This window comes from Oryzias latipes, chromosome 19, assembly GCF_053564925.1.
Source record: "Oryzias latipes strain Hd-rR chromosome 19, Olatipes_Hd-rR_3.1".
Classification (NCBI taxonomy): Eukaryota; Metazoa; Chordata; class Actinopteri; order Beloniformes; family Adrianichthyidae; genus Oryzias; species Oryzias latipes.
The window spans coordinates 27,628,175-27,653,197 of NC_136255.1; the positions used below are offsets into that span (position 1 = coordinate 27,628,175).

General features: G+C 50.1%; 2 protein-coding genes across 2 annotated transcripts; one reads left to right on the plus strand and one right to left on the minus strand.

Moving 5' to 3' along the window:
• Positions 1-6,025: 6,025 nt before the first annotated feature.
• On the plus strand, positions 6,026-7,303 carry LOC144988042 (uncharacterized). Its single transcript, XM_078938113.1, has 2 exons — positions 6,026-6,155; positions 6,340-7,303. The coding sequence occupies exons 1-2, from the start codon at positions 6,026-6,028 to the stop codon at positions 7,170-7,172; spliced, it is 963 nt and encodes a 320-aa protein (XP_078794239.1). The 3' UTR covers positions 7,173-7,303.
• Positions 7,304-15,743: 8,440 nt separating this feature from the next.
• Positions 15,744-18,072, minus strand: LOC101175551 (protein Tob1). Its single transcript, XM_004086784.4, has 2 exons — positions 17,847-18,072; positions 15,744-17,452 (listed from the first exon to the last, which is right to left on the minus strand). Exon 2 carries the CDS (start codon positions 17,394-17,396, stop codon positions 16,434-16,436), a length of 963 nt encoding a protein of 320 aa, XP_004086832.1. The 5' UTR covers positions 17,397-17,452; positions 17,847-18,072; the 3' UTR covers positions 15,744-16,433.
• Between the last annotated feature and the right edge of the window lie 6,951 nt (positions 18,073-25,023).

The window sequence follows — 25,023 nt, forward strand, 5'->3', positions numbered from 1 at the left end:
AGGAGAACCACAGGGAGGAGGAGAACCAAAGGGAGGAGGAGAACCAAAGGAAGGAGGAGAACCAAAGAAAGGAGGAGAACCAAAGGGAGGAGGAGAACCACAGGGAGGAGGAGAACCACAGGGAGGACGAGAACCACAGGGAGGAGGAGAACCAAAGGGAGGAGGAGAACCAAAGAAAGGAGGAGAACCAAAGGGAGGAGGAGAACCACAGGGAGGAGGAGAACCAAAGGGAGGAGGAGAACCAAAGGGAGGAGGAGAACCACAGGGAGGACGAGAACCAAAGGGAGGAGGAGAACCAAAGGAAGGAGGAGAACCAAAGAAAGGAGGAGAACCAAAGGGAGGAGGAGAACCAAAGGGAGGAGGAGAACCACAGGGAGGACGAGAACCAAAGGGAGGAGGAGAACCAAAGGAAGGAGGAGAACCAAAGAAAGGAGGAGAACCAAAGGGAGGAGGAGAACCACAGGGAGGAGGAGAACCAAAGGGAGGAGGAGAACCAAAGGGAGGAGGAGAACCACAGGGAGGACGAGAACCACAGGGAGGACGAGAACCAAAGGGAGGAGGAGAACCAAAGGAAGGAGGAGAACCAAAGAAAGGAGGAGAACCAAAGGGAGGAGGAGAACCACAGGGAGGAGGAGAACCAAAGGGAGGAGGAGAACCACAGGGAGGACGAGAACCAAAGGGAGGAGGAGAACCAAAGGAAGGAGGAGAACCAAAGAAAGGAGGAGAACCAAAGGGAGGAGGAGAACCACAGGGAGGAGGAGAACCAAAGGGAGGAGGAGAACCAAAGTCAGGAGGAGAACCAAAGGGAGGACGAGAACCAAAGGGAGGAGGAGAAACAAAGGGAGGAGGAGAACCACAGGGAGGAGGAGAACCACAGGGAGGAGGAGAACCAAAGGGAGGAGGAGAACCACAGGGAGGAGGAGAACCAAAGGGAGGAGGAGAACCAAAGTCAGGAGGAGAACCACAGGGAGGACGAGAACCAAAGGGAGGAGGAGAACCACAGGGAGGACGAGAACCACAGGGAGGACGAGAACCAAAGGGAGGAGGAGAACCAAAGGAAGGAGGAGAACCAAAGAAAGGAGGAGAACCAAAGGGAGGAGGAGAACCACAGGGAGGAGGAGAACCAAAGGGAGGAGGAGAACCACAGGGAGGACGAGAACCACAGGGAGGACGAGAACCAAAGGGAGGAGGAGAACCAAAGGAAGGAGGAGAACCAAAGAAAGGAGGAGAACCAAAGGGAGGAGGAGAACCACAGGGAGGAGGAGAACCAAAGGGAGGAGGAGAACCAAAGGGAGGAGGAGAACCACAGGGAGGACGAGAACCAAAGGGAGGAGGAGAACCAAAGGAAGGAGGAGAACCAAAGAAAGGAGGAGAACCAAAGGGAGGAGGAGAACCACAGGGAGGAGGAGAACCAAAGGGAGGAGGAGAACCAAAGTCAGGAGGAGAACCAAAGGGAGGACGAGAACCAAAGGGAGGAGGAGAAACAAAGGGAGGAGGAGAACCACAGGGAGGAGGAGAACCACAGGGAGGAGGAGAACCAAAGGGAGGAGGAGAACCACAGGGAGGAGGAGAACCAAAGGGAGGAGGAGAACCAAAGTCAGGAGGAGAACCACAGGGAGGACGAGAACCAAAGGGAGGAGGAGAACCAAAGGAAGGAGGAGAACCAAAGAAAGGAGGAGAACCAAAGGGAGGAGGAGAACCAAAGGGAGGAGGAGAACCACAGGGAGGACGAGAACCAAAGGGAGGAGGAGAACCAAAGGAAGGAGGAGAACCAAAGAAAGGAGGAGAACCAAAGGGAGGAGGAGAACCACAGGGAGGAGGAGAACCAAAGGGAGGAGGAGAACCAAAGGGAGGAGGAGAACCACAGGGAGGACGAGAACCAAAGGGAGGAGGAGAACCAAAGGAAGGAGGAGAACCAAAGAAAGGAGGAGAACCAAAGGGAGGAGGAGAACCACAGGGAGGAGGAGAACCAAAGGGAGGAGGAGAACCAAAGGGAGGAGGAGAACCACAGGGAGGACGAGAACCAAAGGGAGGAGGAGAAACAAAGGAAGGAAGAGAACCAAAGGGAGGAGGAGAACCACAGGGAGGAGGAGAAACAAAGGGAGGAGGAGAACCACAGGGAGGACGAGAACCAAAGGGAGGAGGAGAACCAAAGGGAGGAGGAGAACCACAGGGAGGACGAGAACCAAAGGGAGGAGGAGAAACAAAGGAAGGAAGAGAACCAAAGGGAGGAGGAGAACCAAAGTCAGGAGGAGAACCACAGGGAGGAGGAGAACCAAAGGGAGGAGGAGAACCACAGGGAGGAGAAGAACCACAGGGAGGACGAAAACCAAAGGGAGGAGGAGAACCAAAGAAAGGAGGAGAACCAAAGGGAGGAGGAGAACCACAGGGAGGAGGAGAACCAAAGGGAGGAGGAGAACCACAGGGAGGAGGAGAACCACAGGGAGGAGGAGAACCACAGGGAGGAGGAGAACCACAGGGAGGAGAAGAAACAAAGGGAGGAGGGTAACCACAGGAAGGAGGAGAACCAAAGGCAGGAGGAGAACCAAAAGGAGGAGGAGAACCACAGGGAGGAGAAGAACCACAGGGAGGACGAGAACCAAAGGGAGGAGGAGAAACAAAGGAAGGAAGAGAACCAAAGGGAGGAGGAGAACCAAAGTCAGGAGGAGAACCACAGGGAGGAGGAGAACCAAAGGGAGGAGGAGAACCACAGGGAGGAGAAGAACCACAGGGAGGACGAAAACCAAAGGGAGGAGGAGAACCAAAGAAAGGAGGAGAACCAAAGGGAGGAGGAGAACCAAAGGGAGGAGGAGAACCACAGGGAGGAGGAGAACCACAGGGAGGAGGAGAACCACAGGGAGGAGAAGAAACAAAGGGAGGAGGGTAACCACAGGAAGGAGGAGAACCAAAGGCAGGAGGAGAACCAAAAGGAGGAGAAGAACCAAAGGGAGGAGGAGGACCAAAGGAAGGAAGAGAACCAAAGAGAGGAGGAGAACCAAAGGAAGGAGGAGAAACAAAGGGAGGAGGATAACCACAGGAAGGAGGAGAACCAAAGGCAGGAGGAGAACCAAAGGGAGGAGGAGAACCACAGGGAGGAGGAGAATCAAAGGGAGGAGAAGAACCACAGGGAGGACGAGAACCAAAGGGAGGAGAAGAACCACAGGGAGGACGAGAACCAAAGGGAGGAGGAGAACCAAAGGAAGGAAGAGAACCAAAGTCAGGAGGAGAACCAAAGGGAGGAGGAGAACCACAGGGAGGAGGAGAACCAAAGGGAGGAGAAGAACCACAGGCAGGACGAGAACCAAAGGGAGGAGGAGAACCAAAAGAAGGAAGAGAACCAAAGAGAGGAGGAGAACCAAAAGAAGGAAGAGAACAAAAGAGAGGAGGAGAACCACAGGGAGGAGGAGAACCAAAGGGAGGAGGAGAACCAAAGGGAGGAGGAGAACCACAGGGAGGAGGATAACCAAAAGGAAGGAGGAAAACCAAAGGGAGGAGGAGAACCACAGGGAAGAGGAAAATCAAAGGAAGGAGGAGAACCAAAGGGAGGGGAAGAACCACAGGGAGGAGGAAAAAACGGAAGGAAGGAGGTGAACCAAAGGGAGGAGGAGAACCACAGGGAGGAGGAGAACCACAGGGAGAAGGATAACCACAGGGAGGAGGAGAACCAAAGGAAGGAGGAGAACCAAAGGGAAGAGGAGAACCACAGGGAGGAGGAGAACCAAAGGGAGGAGGAGAACCACAGGGAGGAGGATAACCACAGGGAGGACGAGAACCAAAGGAAGGAGGAGAACCAAAGGGAGGAGGAGAACCACAGGGAGGAGGAGAACCACAGGAAGGAAGAGAACCAAAGGGAGGAGGAGAACCACAGGGAGGAGGATAACCACAGGGAGGAGGAGAACCAAAGGGAGGAGGAGAACCACAGGGAGGAGGAGAAACAAAGGGAGGAGGATAACCACAGGAAGTAGGAGAACCAAAGGCAGGAGGAGAACCAAAGGGAGGGGGAGAACCAAAGGGAGGAGGAGAACCAAAGGGAGGGGGAGAACCAAAGGGAGGAGGATAACCACAGGGAGGAGGAGAACCAAAGGGAGGAGGAGAACCACAGGGAGGAGGAGAACCAAAGGGAGGAGGAGAACCACAGGGAGGAGGAGAACCAAAGGGAGGAGGAGAACCACAGGGAGGAGGAGAACCAAAGGGAGGAGGAGAACCACAGGGAGGAGGAGAACCACAGGGAGGAGGAGAACCAAAGGGAGGAGGAGAACCAAAGGGAGGAGGAGAACCAAAGGGAGGAGGAGAACCAGGAGGAGGTTCTGAAGAGTAACGTTCTGTCAAAGATTTTTTTATAGTTTTTTTATAACATAACACTAAAACGTTGGGGTCAAATTTTCATTTTTCCAGTTTAAAACACGGATCCAGAGAGACGTGAGAAGCTCCGCCTTCACAACCATCATTTAGACGGTTATCTGAGCGAAGGACAACGTCGTATTGAAAAACGTTCTTTTACTCAGCTGTTCCACCCAGAGGCCTGTTCGGACGCCTGATTGGACGCCTGATTGGACGCCTGCAGACCGCCGCCCGTCTTTACGTCACTTACGTTTTACCTGCTTGCTCAGATCCGCCATGTTCTCCAGCTGACACGTGTTGGCACAGCGCTGGAGGCGTGGCTGACTTCATCCATGACGCCATACGGATGCCAGTATGAGTTTCTGCGTCTGATCCTCCATAAAACGTCTGATCATCCATTCATGCTTCCTCCATTCTGACCCGGCTCACCACGGTTCTGCCTTCACACCTGGCAGTGGACCTTCACGTGTTCCTCTGGACCTGGAGAGAAGAACTGTGACTAAACTCTGTTCTCCTGACTCCATTAGAGACGCCTAATTACAGCAGGTTTCCCTGGGAGCTCATTCTACAGACGTGTGTATGGAAGCATTTCTGTGGCATAATTAAAAATAAAAGTCATTACAGAAATGCTTTTTCGTTCAAATGAAAGCTTCAGTGAAGTCGGTTCCTGTGACTTCATGAGGACCACGATGGAGACGGCGAGCTAAACATCTTTGTTTTCTTTAACATCCACATACAGCTGCTCTCAATCCCAACATTATTGCACCTTAAACCCGACTTGGAGAGGATTTTCTGTACTTCATGAAGTTCTGTAGCGATTCATAAAGAAGCTCCGCCCACAAAGTAAAACCCTGATGTCTGGCTAAAATGGACCCATGGATCAGATCTACAGCAGAACCTTTCAGCTGTCTGTGTGTGTGTAGGTCTGTGTGTGTGTAGGTCTGTGTGTGTGTGTGTTTTCATTCATTCATCTTCTTCCGCTTATTCCCTTTCGGAGTCACAGGGATGGTGGCCAATCCCGTCCACTATATGTATAATGTGACTGACTCTGCTACATCTGAGAGGTTCTGCTGCATCCGTGAAGTTCTGGTGGATCTTTGAGGTTCTGCTGCATGTGTGTTGGCCGTGTGAGAATGTTTCTGTGGGGTTCTGACCGAACAAAGGTCCTGCAGAATTCCTTTAGATGACTTCAGGGTTCAGAACCAGGCCTCTTTAGTGTCTTTGGGCCAGAACCTTGAGGGGAAGGATCCTCCACCGCAGACTGGAGATAAGAACCCTTCAGAACATCACTGAAGGACTCGACTGGACTCCTCGGTTTCCCTGAAGCTAGATGAAGATTTTGTTCTTTTCGTGGAAGAGGAGCTCGGAGGACTTGGAGTCCCTGGTTCAGGTGGAGATCAGGTTGCAGGGCAGGCCTTTGAAGGATGGCGAGGTGTGAATGGAAAGACTGACGGACGTACCTGAGCCCGTCAGCCGGCCCCCGCAGACCAAAGCCTCTCCGGTTTCTGTCCCGTTCACCTGAAACCGGCCGTCAGTCACGGTACGACGGCGGCACAGTGCGGCGCTTCCTCCTCTACATCCTCCAGAACAACAGGATCGGTTTACCGGTTCTCTTGGCCCGTGTCGGTTCTGACTGCAGCTTTGTTCGTCCTGAAGACTTTGACACACGAGCTTCAGCGCCGCGATGTTCATCTCCATCCTCGGCTGCAGCAAAGTCACTCTGACAGGATTCATCAGCCATGATGGACGCGGCGGTTGTTACAGCGCGACCTCTGACCTTCTGCTGCAGAGACGTCTCTCTGATGAGCAGCCAAGCAATCCACTTCCGTCACGGTTTATTTATTAGGCCAATGCTTTTATCCAGACGGACTGACGGCGAGCTGGAAGCTCAGCAGCTTCAGCGTTTGGGGGACAGTCTGACCTCTGAAGCCGACGTTCAGGTGAAGGAACCCGACCAGAAGTTGTGAGCGGGAACCTTTAAACCCAGCAACAAATGAGAACAAACAGCGCTTCGGTTTAACAGATCATGGAAGCAAGACGAAGCTCAGGAAGTGAAGCAGGAAGTGAAACAGGAAGCGAAGCAGGAAGCGAAGCAGGAAGCGAAGCAGGAAGCGAAGCAGGAAGCGAAGCAGGAAGCTCAGGAAGTGAATCAGGAAGCAAAGCAGGAAGCTCAGGAAGTGAAGCAGGAAGTGAAGCAGGAAGTGAAGCAGGAAGCGAAGCAGGAAGCGAAGCAGGAAGCGAAGCAGGACGCGAAGCAGGACGCGCAGCAGGACGCGAAGCAGGACGTGAGGCAGGAAGCGAGGCAGGAAGCGAAGGAAGTGAAGCAGGAAGCTCAGGAAGTGAAGCAGGAAGCGAAGCAGGAAGTGAAGCAGGAAGCGAAGCAGGAAGTGAGGCAGGAAGCGAGGCAGGAAGCGAAGCAGGAAGCGAAGCAGGAAGCTCAGGAAGTGAATCAGGAAGCGAAGCAGGAAGCTCAGGAAGTGAAGCAGGAAGCGAAGCAGGACGCGAAGCAGGACGTGAAACAGGAAGCGAGGCAGGAAGCGAGGCAGGAAGCGAAGGAAGTGAGGCAGGAAGCTCAGGAAGTGAAGCAGGAAGCGAAGCAGGAAGTGAAGCAGGAAGCGAAGCAGGAAGTGAGGCAGGAAGCGAAGCAGGAAGCGAAGCAGGAAGCGAAGCAGGAAGCGAAGCAGGAAGTGAAGCAGGAAGCTCAGGAAGTGAATCAGGAAGCAAAGCAGGAAGCTCAGGAAGTGAAGCAGGAAGCTCAGGAAGTGAAGCAGGAAGCGAAGCAGGACGCGAAGCAGGACGTGAAACAGGAAGCGAGGCAGGAAGCGAGGTAGGAAGCGAAGGAAGTGAAGCAGGAAGCGAAGGAAGTGAAGCAGGAAGTGAAGCAGGAAGCTCAGGAAGTGAAGCAGGAAGCTCAGGAAGTGAAGCAGGAAGCGAAGCAGGAAGCTAAACAGGAAGCGAGGCAGGAAGCGAGGCAGGAAGCGAGACAGGGAGCGAAGCAGGAAGTGAGGAAAGCTGCTCCTTAACACGCTGACACTTCTGCGCCAACATGGAGGCCAAGCGGTTAAGGAGCTGGTTTAGCTCGTGCTGGTTTGCGGCGCCTTCCGTCCATGAAACCAGGGTTCAACTCCGGGCTGCTCCCTGTTCCCTTCTCTACCTCTGAGCCGGTCCCAAGCCCGGTTTGAGAAGGTTGCGTCAGGAAGGGCATCCGGCGTAAAACACTGCCAAATTTACCATGCGACTTGTTCGCTGTGGCGACCCCTGATGGGAGAAGCCGAAAGTGGAAGATGGAGGCCAAGCGGTTGAACCAAACTGGCTGCTGGGGTGTTTTTTCCCATCATGCCTCCTGCTGTCAAACAGCAGCACATCTGGAGCCTCCTCACATGGAGGTGGCAGCTTTCTGCTCATTATTTCATTGCAAGAAGAGATTATGGGATGCGGTGGCTGCAGATCCACCGCTGCATTCAAACGTTGAGTTTTGCTTCCATAATCTGAGAACGTTTTAAATCTCTGAAATTAGACTTTTAGAACTTAAACTTCTCTTTTGTTGGAAATGTAATGACTTTAGTTAAACATTTATTTTAGTTGTATAGAATTTTTTTAGAAAACCTCTATGAAGAAATGACAACCAGGATGAAAGTTTGACGGTTTCAGACGTTCTCATGTCCGTTTGCGTGTTTGCAGTCAGGAACTTCACTCGGGTTCTTTGCTGCTTCATTTGATCGCAGGAACTCGAAACTTTTTATGTTCTTCGTCCCCTTGGTGACAGTTTTCCTTCAGCAGGTAGAAAAACAGAATTTATGGATCCATCAACAGAAAGAACTCGTGAAAGCCCCACATCATCACACTCTCACCGCCGTGTCCGAATGTTGCTCTGCTAGTCTTTCTCTGAAAGTCTTTGCTTGGGTCCAGATGGAAAAAGACCCAAACCTTACAGGACGTTGATCACTGGGGCCCCTGGTCCTTCAGGTGGATCTCTCTGGAAACCTAAAGACGTCTTTGTGATCCTGTCAGTCGTTTCTGCGATGGAAACATCTCAGGAGCGTCCAGAGACGTTTGGGCTAAGATCTTCTTCTTTAAGGATTTTATCCTTTAAAACGTCAGAGTCTTGTTTTTTCCCCACACATTTCTGTGGGTCTGAAGCAGGAACAGTTCAGGACAAGAAGGTTTTAGGTCTTAAACCCTTCGGGTTAATTACTTCTCTCCTAAATATTTTAGGCCAAATTTCTGCTCAGAGACCAAATATCTGATTTCTGATGGTTTATATTTTACTCTGATCGTTTGATGGTTTATCATAAACGTTGCCGTTTGGTTCTCAAAGATTCTTCCTCCAGCTGTGGAGTTATGTGAGGCTACTGGAGCTGCAGTTCCTCCTCTAGTCTCTGGAGGAAACACCGCTTTTGTTTTCAAACCTCCGTCTGACCTGAGAGGTCAGTGGATGTTTCCCTGAGGCGAGCAAAACCGGCGTGACGCCATGAGCGGCGTCAACAACCAACCGTGGAATGTTGAGACGCCACATTCCCCGTTGGAGACCAGAGCTTCCCGGACGACAACCGCAAACATCCACAGTGCTGAGGGTGGAGAAATCCTCATTTCAGTGAAAGTTTTGGACAGAATCTGCTTCCTTCAGCAGCAGGACGGTGACATCATCAAGAATTCCCATCTACCCAAAAAACATCAGGAAACTGTTTCTGTCTTCAGCTCGGCGATTCACAGGGAAGCAGCTCTGCACACACCCACTGCCAATGACTCACACACACACACGCACACACACAAACACAGCATCTCATCCCACAGCTGACAGCTCGCTAAGTTTACATCCCATAATATCCAACACAATCACTTTGCTGAGACAAGCAGATGAAATACAACCGTTTGTCTTCGTAAAAGCTGTTTGCTGCCTGTGATAAACGTTTGTTTTTGTAAATATATATATTCGAATAAAACAAAAGACAAATGAATAAATAATAAACGCTGATCGATGTTGACATTTTGTTGGAAATGTCTGTAAAAGACAGTAGAACAAAAATGTTCAAGGATGTTGAGACAAAAAAGGCAGAAAATCATAGAAAATAATGAACATGAAAGCTACTTTGACCAAAACTACACTCAAAGTGATCCTGATGAATGTGTAGAGATGAACCAATGAACCATCCAGGATAGACCCCGCCTTCACTCAACAGTGGCTGGGATAGGCTCCAGCAACCCAAAATGGGATTAAGTGGGTTTTGAAGACGGACGGATGAACAGTTCGGTTGGATAAAACATGCATTTCTGAAGGAATAATGGTGTCAGGTTTAGAAACAAATCATCAAAACATCATATTTGCTGATGATGCATCGTTTCTTTTCTGTAAGATGATCCTTTTTATTTTATTTTATCAAATTTCTTCAGGAAACAAGGACTCGTCCCCAAAAAACCATTGTGATCTCTGATTTACAGAACGCTGTTCTTAGCAGCATAAAACACCTGAATGCTCATCCTGCAGGTGACGCCATCTTTCATCTCGCAGGTTTGAACCCCGGGTCCTTGAGTTGATGGAAGACCCACTTTTGACAGAATCCCGGCAGAAGTGACCTTCTCCTCGGCCGCAGATAATCCTGCCTCAGAGGCGTCTGATTCATTGCCGCACACGAGCAGCGGGAGAAGGTCGCCGTCAGACGGAGGTCAGGGTTTTTGACTCAGACCTTTGTCCGTCTTTAAAACATCGCCGTTTGGCCGTTTAAACGCAGCCACCATTGCCTGTCTGGCCCCACCCCCTGTTAACCTCCACTGGGTTTCCCTGTTCCTCCTCATCCTCCCCCTCTTCCTCCTTAAAATGCAGCCGCATGTCTCCTCGCCACTTTGAACTGAAGATGAAAGCGTTGATCCTGTAATGAGGATCCTAACAGCAGAGCTGCATGTCCAATCAGAGCAAACGCTGCCGCCGCATGAAAGGGATGTAAGCGTCCTCATGCGACTCCAGCACGTCCCTCCCTGCGGCTCGCCGTGGACGGCCGGCGCCCGTAGAGCGATGAACGCAGACTTCCGGCTCGCAGAGCGTGATGGAAGGCCGTCTCCACTGTGCTGCAGGCAGAGACGCTCCTGCAGGAGCTTGGACCAATCACTGCTCACTAACCTCGTCCGGCTCCAACATGGCGACGTCCGTGTGGCAGAAAAACGGCGACTGAACTGGCTTCATTTGGCTGGAGCCGGAGGTAAGGCATTTTCTTGGGGTGACGTTACACGCGCTCAGTCCACGTCTTTGATACAGTCGATGGTCCGCCCTCTAGTGGTCATGAGTGGTATTGTAGTTTTATTGTCTGTATTTATATAAGAGTAAACATCGATCACTGTCACCTTACCTGCTGTACTATGACGACAACACAAGTCCTGTCCAGGAACATCACATTAGTTCTCTCTGACGAAGGTTTTTATTTGAAACAATTGTTGAAAATATTGACTTTGGTCTTTCTCCACAGACGGCGTGTTTTTAAAGGAAACGCCGGTTTTTAGATGGTAAAAGCGTTTTCTCAAACAGACGAGTTCTGTAGTGCAATGGAACCAGAGGTGAGGAGGAGAACGTTCTTTTCTTCCTTCTTTCTGCCTGGATTTGAAGACGGCCGTCCAGCTGTCCAGCTTCAAATCTGACGCAAGCAGCAAAGATGTGAATCTTTCTTTTCTACCTTGACCTTTCTCTGGGTATCATGAAGCGCATCAGGAGACTATTTTCAATCCAGGATGGTGAAATATTGGAGGAGTGGGCGGGGCCTGTGTACCACGCCGCACTGAGTCATCTCTGGAAAGGTTTCTGTTTTCTCTCTGGTGGCAGAAACCTGCAGGGATCCTCTCAGAGGAAATGACACAGCAGGAACATCAAACAGCAGAGAAACGTCCAGAGCCGGAAGAAGAGAGGGATGAGGGAAAAGAGAGAACGAGCAGAGGACGAGCGAAGCTCCTGCAGAAACGCCACAGCTTCCCTCCCCAGTCTGAGGACTGACATGTGGCTTTGATGACCTTCCCAGAGGTCAGAGGTCACTGAGCATGTCATTGGTGTTGTCATGGGGGGACGGGCTCAGGCTCTGAATGTCAAGAAGAATTATTGTTTTTAAAAGTTAGATGTAGTAAAAATGTTTCTTTGGTTTTTTTCTCATTTTAGTTTCTAAAACGGAACATTTGTGGTTGAAAAGTCAAACGTCAACAAGCTGCTTTGAAAATGTCTTCAATTCAAAACAATCACTTCATCTTTTTCCGCTTAGTCATGGTTTCACTCCGTAAAAACCGTCCCTCTGTTTTCTTCGTCTCCCTCCTGCTTTTCTCGTCTTTCCAGACGTCAACAGGCCGCATTCCTCGCATAGCTCCCGCCACGCCCAGAGCTGGGGAGTGGGCGTGGCTTCACAGCAGCAGGTGATGTGGGTGACCTGCAGCATTAGCATAGGAGGAGTCCCTGCAGAGGAGGGGGGTGGGGGCGGCGAGGATTCTCCTGTGATGACGCAGAAACGCTGCAGCGTCTATTTTTAACTCTATTGATGTGCTCCGCCCCCTCGGCGCTGTAACCTTCAGCTTCAAACCAAAACAAACAGAGAGGCGGGGGGGGGGCCCTGTGGAGCTTATGGAGCTGATGAAAAATGGATCATGTCTGCATGTGGCAGAGATGCGGCGTTTCTCTGAGGCTGGGGGATGATCTCCTCTGAAATGAGATGGCAGCAGATGAAAGCAGCAGCTGACGGACGCCGAACGCCGTTTTCATTAGAGCTCCGGCTGCAGGTTGATCCCCGACACAGCTCCTTTATCCTCTGGTCGGCCGCTCTTCCAGCAGAACGCTGAACTCCTTCCTGAGGTTCATGCGGCTGAGCCTTGGCTCCACGAGCCTCTCAAATGACACGTGCTCGCCGCTCTGTGGCGACCAGGAACAGGTGCTCCCCTCCCACACGGAGCACGCTGTGGGTCAAAACCCAACGGCACCAAAGGACCAAACGTCTCTGAGGGTCCTCCTGGACCTGACACCCGACGTTTCTGGAGGGTTTCTGTCACCAAACTGTCTGAAGGACACAAGACCGTCGTCGGCTTTTAGAAAGATTCAAATCTGAGAGGTTCTGATGACTCCTACAAAATAAAAGTTGTGTTCTGACGGAAGAACTTCTCTGGATGAAGAAGACACGTTTCAAATCCACAAGATGTTCAGCTGATGTGACGAAGCTCAAAGACACCTGGACCACCGACGACCTGATGACCTGACAGACCATCGGCCTGACAAAACCACCTTAAAAAGTGTTGGCTGGACGGTGGTCTGTGACCCGGTTTTTAAGGAGTCAAGGAGTATTCATTGCCATTTTCAGTGAACAGAGTAGATTCACAGAATAGGAATTTGCTGCGGTGCCAATGTGTGACATAAAACACTTAAGGATGGAAAAAATAAACAAGAGTAAGCAAAAAAACAACAACACAAAGGTCAGAACAATAAATAGAAGTACAACAGTGCAAACTGAGGATGGAGAGGGTGCAGGTGATGGTCAGGTGATGGTCAGGTGATGGACAGGTGATGGTCAGGTGATGGACAGGTGATGGTCAGGTGATGGACAGGTGATGGACATATAAGTGAAACGTTTAAGAGGGGAGTTAAAAAGTGTTCATGAGTCTGACTGCAGAGGGAAAGAAACTGTTGTGGTGTTGTGAGGTTCTGGTCCTGATGGACCTTAGCCTCCTGCCTGAAGGGAGGGGCTCCAGTAGACCATGTCCAGGGTGAGTCGGGTCGGCTGCTATCCCACCTACACGTCCCCGGGTTCTGGAGACGTAGAGGTTCTGGACAGATGGAAGGCTGCAGCCAATCACCTCCTCAGCTGAGCGCACAATACGCTGCAGTCTGTTTGTGTCCCTGGTTGTAGCTCCAGTGTACCACATGGTGATGGAGGAGGTGAGGATGGATTCTATGATGGCCGTGTAGAACTGAACCATCATCTGGGCCGGCAGCCTGGCTCTCTTCAACTGCTGCAGGAAGAACATCCTCTGCTGGGCCTTTCTGAGCAGAGAGCTGATGGACGGCCCCCACCTGAGGTCCTGAGTGATGGTGGTCCACTATGGTGATGGGAGAGACTGAAAGGAAAGCAGCTGTTTGACAGAAACAGCTGACCTCTGTGACCTCTGTGGGTGCTAGCTAACGCTGCGGTCACCATGCTAACCCCCCCCATCAGATGACCTCACCTCCCCAAAGCCGGCTGTGATGTGATTCTGACCCTCCTCTTCCTCCTCTCCTGCTTCCCATCAGGCTCTTCCTCCGTTGTCAAAAACATCTTCAAATCTTTCAGCTGACTCATGAACAGTCAACAACCGTTTTTTTATTTGTCCCGTTTCATAGATGAACTTTTGAACGAGTGAAACTGGAAAGGAGACGTTCCTTCAGACGCTCCTGAATCTCCCCCGGCAGGAGGCGGATCTGTGGAAACGTGACGCTCCTGTCCGGACGGCGAGGAGAGAGCAAGATGGAGTCACAGCACGGCGACGCCCCGGACGCCAGGAGCCGCTCAGCTGGTGTGACAGCGGACCATCTGTGGACCTGAGTATCCCAGAGAGCTGCAGAGGAGCGCACACACACACACACACACACACTCCTAACCCTGTGTGCGTGTGTGTGTGTGCTCCTCACACACTCCTAACCCTGTGTGTGTGTGTGTGTGTGTGCTCCTCACACACTCCTAACCCTGTGTGTGTGTGTGTGTGTGTGCTCCTCACACACTCCTAACCCTGTGTGTGTGTGTGTGTGTGCTCCTCACACACTCCTAACCCTGTGTGTGTGTGTGTGTGTGCTCCTCGCACACTCCTAACCCTGTGTGCGTGTTTACCAACAGACCTCCACATGAACCGTGACGTCATTCTTCCATCTGTAGTGACTCACACCTCGCCATCTAACCCTCAGCTCCTCCCCCTTGTTCGGCCCTCCTCTGATGTTGGCGCCGCTCCACGTCACGGTCCAACGCCTGACGATCAAACTCTGATGATCCTCACTGAGACCAGAACCCCGCAGAACCTCCCAACTGGGAGAGAGCTGTCAATCAAAACATGCCGAGTCAGAACGTCTCTGGAACGCCAGACTTTCTGTTCAGGGTTATGTTGGGGGAACAGGAGGAGGGAGGGATCTGGTGAGGGAGGGGTGTCCCGTGTTTTCTGTCTTAATGGTTTTATGGCCATTTTATTTGCTTTCATTTAAAGCTCCTTGTGTTTTCCATTTGAATGAAAGGCACTAAACGAATAGTTTGAGTTTTTGTTGGAATGGAAGCCCTGACGGCGGCCCCTTACGGCGCCCCTGACGGTGGCCCCTTACGGCGGCCCCTGGCGGCGCCCCTGACGGTGGCCCCTTACGGCGGCCCCTTACGGCGCCCCTGACGGTGGCCCCTTACGGCGGCCCCTCTGGTGGAGCTTCAGCTTCGCCTCGGTTGGTGATCTAAACCTCCACAGGTTTCAGAATCTGCAGCAGGAAACTCTGAAATGGGAGAACATTTCATAGATTTGCCAAACTGGATCACTGACATCATCCTTTCCATGGTGTTGCTGTGGCAACCCTGCAAAGTTCTTGACAGTGAAGCAGCAAACTCCTGCAATCAGGCTGAAATTGTTTCCCGGAACCGTTCTCCAGAGAAACCCGGAAGGGATCGTCAGAACGACGACAGCCTGAAGCGTCTGAGAGGGACGATCACGAAGCTCCGCCCCCTCACCTGCTGAATTATTCAAACACTGAAGAGACTCTGACATGCCCATCGTGGCCGTTATACAGAAACATTAGGCCCCGCCCCAAAGGCACCAGCTCCATAGCAACCAGAACACACGAGGCTGACGAAGGCGTGAACCTGTTTTCATACCAAAAGCCAAACCTGATCAGGGTTTTCCAGACTGTTTCACAGCTGCCATGGCCCCATCGTTGCCATGGTTACGCCAGTCTCGCCTGACCAGGGCCTGACTGCAGAAACGTCACGGAAACATTTCCTGTTCTGCCAGTTTTGAGTGTTTTCCGTGAGAGCTTCATGGAAACCCAAGCCGCCCCGTTTCTTATTGATGAGCATCTGTTGCCATGGAGACGGATCATGAAAGAGGGCCGACGTGTTTGGACGTCAGCTCTGCGGGGAGGACATGCGTCTGCTTGGACAAAGACTTTTATGTACGGGGGTTTTATTAGAAACGTAGCTGAGCCGTTTCCATGGCTACAGGACCTGATGGGAGGAGTCAGTGAGGTCAGGTAGGTCACTCCAGGCCTCCGTCTGATGAGGTTTTTGACTTTGCTTTGGTTCTGCAGTAGCGAGACCCGTCTCAAAACACGGGTCTCGAATTCTGGATGACCCGCTTTAGTTCTGAAGCTCTGTCCTGCTCAGCTCCAGCGTTTGGACGGCGCCGGCCCGCCTGTGACCCGGACCCACAGAAGCACAGCAGACGGCGAGTTCAGCCGGAGTTTTTTTATTAAAAAGATCAGGGTGCAAATATCAAATAAAAAAAATAAAGACAAGCATTTTAATAGCATTTAATACAAACTTAATATAAACTATTTCAGTCCCTCGACATTAAGACACTGACTCAAAATACTTGTTATACCGTTTCTGTTTCATTTATCAAGTATTGCACAATTTAGGTACAAAATCAATATTCATAAGATTACATTTTCTCCATAATAGCAAAAATCTTCAACGTCTTAACAGAAAATACGATTCATCTTTGAGAAAAAGCAAACGTTTCTACAGCGTGGAGGAACCGCGGGCGCCGTTCTTCAACCGTCGTTACAAAAGGAACCGAAGGAGAAGCTGCTGCAGCCGTCAATCATCCGGAGTAGAAAGATAGAAATGCAACACCGTCATAGAAACAATATAGACTCTGGAATCTTACAAACTCTGTACTAAATCAAGTTCTACGCTTAGAAAAGAGCCAGAACCACGCGGCGCAGAACCCGGCCGCCGGTTCCGCTTCATCGTCTTCTGGAGGATTTAAAAAAAACTTGTGCTTGTTGGCAAAAAGAAAAAGGATGAGTTGAACTCAGGACGCCGTTCCACAACAAACTCAAAGGCGCCGCCGTCCCCCCAGGCGCATGCACGTCAGTCCCGTCTACCTGTGTTTCTGTCCTTCTGGCTGGGGGGGGCTCAGTTGGCCATGACGGGCTGAAACTGCTGGTTGGAGTGCTGCACGCCGCCCAGGCCCAGCCCGTCCATCAGGGACTTGTCGTTCAGGCCGCCGTAGGCCGCCAACACGTCAAAGGCATTGTTGTACTGCAGCGCCCCCAGGCCCAGGGCGCCCTCCCCCGGGAAGACGGCGCCGGGGCTGGCCTGACCCTGCAGGCTGGAGAACACGAACTCCTTGGCGTTGGGGGAGAGGGCGGAGTTCTGGCCCGGCCCGTACAGAGAGTGCATGGAGGAGGACATGGCTTTCTGCTTCAGGAGGGAGGACACATTCACACCCAGGTGACTGGTGGGGGAGGCGCGGGCTGCCTTGCTGCCCCCCCCACTGCCGCCGCGGCTGCTCTTCATCTTTGTGGAGCCGAACTTGGTGGCGGCGAAGGTGGCGGTGGTGAAGGTTAAGGGCTGGGCGGAGCGCGGCATGAAGGACGGGCTCACCGCCGCCGACTGTCCAAACGGCGGCGAGGGGGAGCTGGACTCGGACGAGGCCCCCGCCGGGTCGCTGATGGGCATGAAGACCTGCGCCTCGGGGTTAAAGCTGTTCTTGATCTCCCTGTCCAGCTCCGAGCCGTTCTCGCCGTTGTCGTCCACGTACAGCACCTTCACCGCCCCCTTCTCCCCGATCTGGTAGGACACCTCGAACGGGTCGATCCACACGCTCAGGTCCTGGGGGAGGTTATTCCGGACGTCCTCGATGTCCAGTCCGCTCTCTTTGGCCGCCCGCTCCACCACCGGGTCCACCTTCTCCCCCACGTGGATGCACCTGAAGCCGGAGCCCTTGTAGGGCTTCTCGGGGTACCAGTGGCCCTCGTACTTCCGCCTCAGCTGGCGCTCCAGCTCCTCCCCGAAGATGTTGACGCGCCTGCGCGGCAGCTTGTTGTACAGGTAGGAGATGATGAAGTTCAGAGCCACCTGGATCTCCAGCTGCATGTCTGCGTCACACGAACCTCCGGGTTTCAGCAGAACTTCAGGTTCGGTCCAGGATCCTGGAATGAGAGCAGAACCGTTCAGAGGCGATGGCGGTCCGGAGGCACGTGGGGCCTGACCTCTGCCGGTGTCACCCCCCCCCCCTCCCCTCCCGTCTGAAACAACGTTACATAATCCGCGTTACCGAGCACATAGACGGACGGCGGAGAGCGCGGGCCCGGCACGCGCTCGCTTCGGTGAATGTTTAGCTCTGCCCCGGTAATCGGTGACCCGTTCACTGCCGGGAGGAGGGCGGAGGCAGCGACGCGAAGCGGCGGTGGTTCGGAACAGACGGTGTCAAACAGCTACGGATCCGGACCGAGCTCGGTTCTTATTCTACAATAATACGCGAGACTCGGAGAATTCCGGCGGTTTCCGCTCCGCCTGTTTATGGCGGCGGGACGTTTTACTCACATTCATTGAGGTCCGCGCCGCTCCGTCTCGGTGCTCCGGGACTCCTGCCGCTCTGTTCTGGAGATTTCCGAGGGCGATGAATATAAAAAAGATTCGGTTCCGTCGTCGTGTCTATTCCTGCTGGCTGTCCGTCGCGGGGGGAGGTGGTTCGGGTCCGGTTCGTGGCGCTGACTCCCCGCAGCCTGGGAGTTTTTACAACTCTGCCCTTTAAAACTTCGGGGGATGTGCTTTTATAGTACCCATCCGCCACGGACACGGTGAAGGTGGTGATGCGGCTCGCAGAGGTCAACACCCAGAGGCGCGTTTCTATTGGATGAGCGTCTCTACGTCACTGGCAAACATGTTTTCTCCATCGATGATTGGCTGAAGCAGTTGTCAATCAGCAGTGGTTCAACACAGCAGAGGTTTGCGTTTCAGGTGCGAACAGACGAGAAGATTTGGTTTTACGGACTTTGTGCTCATTTATTTAGACAAATAGAAAATAAAAACTTTGGAAAACAACTTAGTCATAAAAACGATAACATTTCAGTTTATAAACGTTCCTGAAGACCCGTTTTGTTCACCGAAACAAACTATCGACAGTTAGAGAATCAAAAACTAAATTATTTTAAATTCATTATAGCCTCATTTGTTGTTACTATAATCCGGAATTAGTCTAAATTTAGTTTTAGTTTTCTCAATCCGGGACAAACAGATCTAGTTCTTGTCCACGGCGGAAGGATACCCCAGTCTGAGGTTGTGTTTCTCCCTTCTGCCAATGACATTTGGATGTTTTTCTGTTGGAGCGCTGAAGCTGAGGTTCTCCGTCCGTAGAACCGGTTCTCCTCTGCTCGTTCTCTAAGTCTGAAAAACTGTTCTGACGTCATCTGCTTAGCTGCTCTGCAGTGGAACCTGAAGTCCACTAAGATGAAGACATTTTTCTGTTTTCATAATTCTATGGAAGGCTAAAAGTGACGAAATTATGTTGGTCTAAAGTGCAAAGAAAATCAACAAATCAGTCAAAGCAAAAACATTTTAAAGATCACAATTTAAAAAGCCCAACAATTAATACATATTTTTCTTTGAGAAATTGAAACCAAATTCCAGACACTAAAACACAATTCTAAAGGGAAAAAAACAACAAAGAAGAATAAGAAATAAAATAAACAAAAAACAAAAGGAAATATTTCAGAAAACATTAAAATAAAATGTTAATAATTTGCAGTTAAAAGATGAACAAACGTCTTCATCCAATCAGTGATGTCCCATAATTCTTACCTTTCCGGTTTCTTATGTAAAAGAAACATTTTGTTTTCCAAAATGTTTCTTTTTACCTTTTGCTTCTAGAATTCAGTTTTGATTCCTGTTTGTGTATTACTTGCTTTGCGTTTTTAATTGTCGTAATTTTTAAAATGTTTTCCTGTTGAGTGATTTGTTGATGTGATTTGAACTTCAGGGCCACCGTTCAAAATCCACCACATATTGTTTAAAATCACAAGTTTACTTGTTTACATTTTTTTGTACATCTAAATGTTATGTTTTCTTTTAAGAATAAAAAATAGATTTGTTTTAAAATATGTATATTCCTAGTTAAAAATATGGAATTTTTAAAATTAAAAATAGGTTTTTATTTAATGAATTAAACTAAGATAAAACATAAACAAACGTAGGACATACATATTTTTGGCCTTCATATCTCCATAAATTACTCAGTATTTGTATTAATTATGATCACATTCAAAAGATATGTTATGATTAAAATTTACTATTTTTTATTGTTATATTTCATACAATCTCACAGCACCTATTGTCTCTTTTATAATGGTGATGAATCTTTATTTTTTAGTGTAACTTATGCATATTTATTGTATAGTTGCTTTAGCTAATAAAATTCTCTGTTTTTTTTAGATGCATGTCATTTAAAAAATGGTCTCCTTCATCAAACACACTAACTCTCTTCACTTTTAATTTGATTCTTTTCATGATTTATTTCTCTTTTCTGTGACAGTTTATATTTATACAAGTTTATCTTTTTCCACCAAAGACTCTTACATGACACGTTTCCTTTATTTTGACATGTTTGTCCTCATTTTCTGTAAATGACTTTCATAGTTTGGGAAACTCATTTTGTCCCATTTGGTGCTCCGTACTTCAGGATCTGGTCAGATTCCTGAAGCAGATGATCTGATCTCAGACCTGCTCTGAGGAAAAATCCACAACAGGAACACAAACGTTTCCTGTCTGTTCTGTCCACCATGTGTTTGGAAAATGTGATCAATCAAAGCCAAGAACCCGATCGCTGCTCCATAAACACAGTGGAGGAGGTGCAGGAACCTGCAGGAGGAGGAGGTGCGGGAGGCTGCAGGAGGTGCAGGAGGCTGCAGCCACACAGAGACTTCTTCTAGTGTCCAGATTGCGTCTCGGTGGGGGTGAGAGATGAGTCTCCGGTGATGGATGACCCTCCTGCTCCTTAAACACACCGTGGGAGTCCTGGAGACGCACGAGGCCACCGGGCGGGACGGGCTTTACTCCGTCACGTGATGCTGAGAGTGAAGGGAATCCAGACTTTTCTGTCAGGTTCGTGTCTCCTTCTTGTAGCTCTGAACTCAGTGATGCTGAGAGTTTCTACCAGTACGGAGAGACCGTGAGGGGCGGGGCCTCCCGCCGGCTACAGCCCTGCGGGGCCGTGGACGGATGCTTCTGCACGGTTGTCGGTGTGGAATGACGCTTTCTCTGCTCTGACTGAAATGCCGTGTTCCTCGTGGGCAGCGTGTCCGTAGTGGCAGAAGCTGGAGCTGCAAACACGCGTCGGCTTCACATTTGGGCCCCGGCCTGCAGGGAGCCATCTGGATGAGCTGGACGGTTCCACATAGGGACCAGCTGTGCTCCTCCTTTAGATCAGCTGTGCTCCTCCTTTAGATCAGCTGTGCTCCTCCTTTAGATCAGCTGTGCTCCACCTTTAGATCAGCTGTGCTCCACCTTTAGACCAGCTGTGCTCCTCCTTTAGATCAGCTGTGCTCCTCCTTTAGATCAGCTGTGCTCCTCCTTTAGACCAGCTGTGCTCCACCTTTAGATCAGCTGTGCTCCTCCTTTAGATCAGCTGTGCTCCTCCTTTAGATCAGCTGTGCTCCTCCTTTAGATCAGCTGTGCTCCTCCTTTAGATCAGCTGTGCTCCACCTTTAGATCAGCTGTGCTCCTCCTTTAGATCAGCTGTGCTCCACCTTTAGACCAGCTGTGCTCCTCCTTTAGATCAGCTGTGCTCCACCTTTAGATCAGCTGTGCTCCTCCTTTAGATCAGCGGCGGTGACGTCACTGTTCGGAGGAGTTCGGCGCCGTCATCAGAAAACTTTAGGAGGGAACCTGAACGCACCACCTGAGATGACCTCCTGTGAGCTTCGTCTGTGGCCTCAACGCAGACGTCTGTTCACGTTTATGATGCGCGTCACATGACTGCTCTCTACGGAAGCTTTGAAGGGACTAAATATTACAAGAAGAACTGTAATCTGAATAACAAGGATTTGTCTAAAAGGACAATGAAATGAAATGTTTTATGCAAACAAACATTAAAATATGAAACATTAACCGTCAATTGGGGACCAAATCCAAACCAAACCAAACCACTTCTTTCCTCGGGTCGACTCGATTGTTTGCATGTGAGCAGCAAGCAGGCCTGAACTGAGTTTAGGTGGTGCTGGTTCTGACGGTTACCATGGAGACGTGACCTTTGTTCAGGCCACGGTTCTGGATCCAGATGTTTCACAGAGTTTGATCCAAAACTGCAGCTCTAACATTTCATTGAAGACACTAAAATCCTGCTAGTTTCAGTTGTTTTCCTGTCAGATTCCAGTCAATCTGTTCCAGAGGAGTTTTTCTCTCCAGCCGGCCCGTCTCTGATCCTCTGGACGGGACGGTTTCCTCAGGCGGGTCCAGAGCAGAAACCTCTCGGGTTTCCTGCTGATCTCAGTTTCAGAGCAGGATAATTCATCATGCATTATTGAGAGACAGAAGCGGGACTTGAACGGCCTTCACTGCAGCTCCTCCTGTGCTGGTGAGGAGTTCAAGGTCAGACAGGGAGTCCTGTAACTCTGTGTTTTTACTCACACACACTTTAAGGGGATTAGCTGGAGATCAGGCTCTGGTGGCAGCGATGAAGAACCCTAATCCTCCTAATCGTCTTTCAGGACAGTCCTGGTCGGCTGACGATAACCGGCTGGAACTGTACGTTTGAGGAGAAGTGAGGAGCAACCTGCTCCCCGATCGTCGTCTCCTCATGGACAGCAGGAGGACGTCCATCCCACCCACAGACGGGTTCAGCTGTTGGCTCTGAAGAGCTGATGGCGTTTAGGACGAGCTGGAAGAACTCAAGTCAAAAGTAAAACCAAGCAAACAGCAGAAATATAAAACTTTGGGTAATTGGCCATGAAATTGATTGGTAAATATATATATATATCCATCCATCCATAAATACATCAATATTACTCTGAATAAAAATAGACATGACCTCTTTACCAACACAGATTCAGGTCTTTGGAAATCCATAAGTATTAATGAATAGTGGACGACCTGGTCGCCGAAGGACGGACATCTTCCTCTGCAAACATCTGAATAAGAGGAGCGGCCGTTCAGACTCTGACAGTGACGCCATTGAAGAAACAGAACTGAAGAAAATCATTTACAACCTTTCTAGGCCCAATCCCACCCCCCACAGTAACTGGGGGGCCTTTTGTCCACTTCTCCTGGTGAAACGAAGACACTTTACAGGAAGAAAGTCCACTTTCTGCTCCCAGGTCTGTTCTGGATCCAGTCAGAACCGCCGTTCTTCTTTGTGGTTCTGAGCGGTGGAAACACAGAAAGCCGTGTGACCCCTGACCCTCTGAGGCAGGTCCATGAGTGAGTGTGTGCGTGCACGTCTGCGCCTGCACGTGCACGCACACACGTGCAGGCGCAGACGCAGCACTCAGATCAGCTGTCTGCTGGCATCCGGACCGGGTTTCCTCATTCAGCCCCCCACCCCCCTCCTCTGTGCAGTCAGCTGCTGCACCTCATGAACATGGAAAACATGGAAGCGAGCCTGAACCCAGAACACGGCGTGGAAACCTTCTCAGCTTCTGCTGCTCCAACGTCTGACGTCAGACAAACGCCTCAGTCTGTAGAAACGGAGGTTTTTCAGCTTTACTGATCCAGTTTTTGGCTCCAAATTTGGCATTTTTTCATTTCATATCAGCCGTTTATTTGACTAAGATTCATTTGTTTCTTCACGTTCTACAATTTAGCGTTTGAACCTCTTAAAATGATCCATTCTTGGCTGTTTTTCATGCTCTCCGGGTGTTTTAGGTCAAAGCTTCACTGCAGTTCAGCTGAAGTCAGAAAAACTAGAGGATGGAATCTGAAACCCCAGAGACACGCCATCCTCCTCAATCCCAGCAGGCTTTGCAGCACCATGGTCCCCAAGATGAAGGAGAACTTCTACTCAACTGGACCCGGGACGTCTGACTGGTCCGGGTCCAGCAGCTCCAGGAGGACCTGAGGGTCGAGAGCCACGCCCCTTTTCCAGTCCTCCTGGACTGGCTGATGCAGACTGTGTGTTAGTGGAGAAGGTCTGAGCTCAGGCTGCTGACCCCGTGACCTTTCTCTGGAGGAGATGGATGGAAGGACGGAGGCATTTATGTTCCAGTGAGATCAAACTCACAACAGTGTCAGTGAAAGAAAACGAAGCTCTTCTGTGAGGTTGGTCATATTCTAGAATCATTTTGATTTGAGAGCGTTTTGCTGCAGACGTTCTCGTCTCCTTTCCCCTCGGAGGTCGTTGGTTCCCACAGCGGTCCTTCACCACCATGATTCCAACGGTTCAACTAGTTTGAAACAACTTTGAACTTTTACATGTGTGCGTGTGTCAGCTGTGAATTCCATCCCTGCTCCTTCACATTACGTAGTAAACTGTAGAGGGCCTGGAGAAGAGCCTTGGGGAACTCCACATCTAATTTAAATGTCACACCAAAAGCGTGTTTGTCGTAATGATGTCGCTTTTCCCAGTTCAAATTGTGTGATGACCAGCAGGAAACATGGATGGAGAAGCCGAAGATGGAATCTGGATTCTGTCACATGACTTTTTCTGAGTCCCTTTGCTCAAAGGTTAAGGTTTAAACTCAGCTATAATATTCATGTTATATAGTTTTTTTTACATATAAATTGTAAATTTGTTTTCAAAAAGTAAAAGTCTAAACATGAGGAGCTCAAATCAGCACTTTTCTAGATCAAGTCTGCCATCTAGTGTTGGCAAAGAGAAGTGCAGGTTTTCAACCATTTTTGCCTCAAATTCTCTCAATGTTGACATTTTTCTTCACAGATTCTGGTGAACGGCTTCAACACGACCCATTCTAACTCCAATGAGTTTAAACGTTAGGGGTCCTTAAGGAAGAAGGGCGCCGCCTCCACGCCGTCTGCAGATCAGCAGCAGAAGGACAAACACTCAGACTTCATGGTTTCCACATGTCGGCTTTTATTTTCCGTGTACAAAGATACATTCTGAGCTGCAAAGAGGCAAACAACAGAGATATATACTGACATGGCGAAAATGAAACACACACACACACACACACACACACACACACACACACACACACACACACACACACACACACACACACACACACACACACACACACACACACACACACACACACACACACACACACACACACACACACACACACACACACACACACACACACACACACACACACACACACACACACACACACACACACACACACACACACACACACACACACACACACACACACACACACAAGTTAGCTTTAACGATTGCATTCCTGTTTTGTCTTAAATAGACTCAGCTTTGCTCCAAACCACTTAAAATAAACTTAAAATTCATAAAAAGACAAACTTTTTTCCCGGTTTGAGAGGAAACATTTAAATGTGATGAAGATTAGAAGCCCCTCCCACTACCAAAAATATCATTTTCCTCATAAGAAAGTCTAAAAATAGATCATTGCACAAGAGTTTGTCACCTGCAAAGCCGCCGCTCGCCGCCGGAGCTCGCCGCGGTAGCAAATGGAGCGACCTTCTGAGAAGAACACATGATCCGTGGCGCCCGGCCTCCACGCATCTAGGCCTCTGGCAAAGGGGGGCGCTGCAGGACGAGTTTATTGCTTCTGATTTCCCGCCTGAGTCTCTG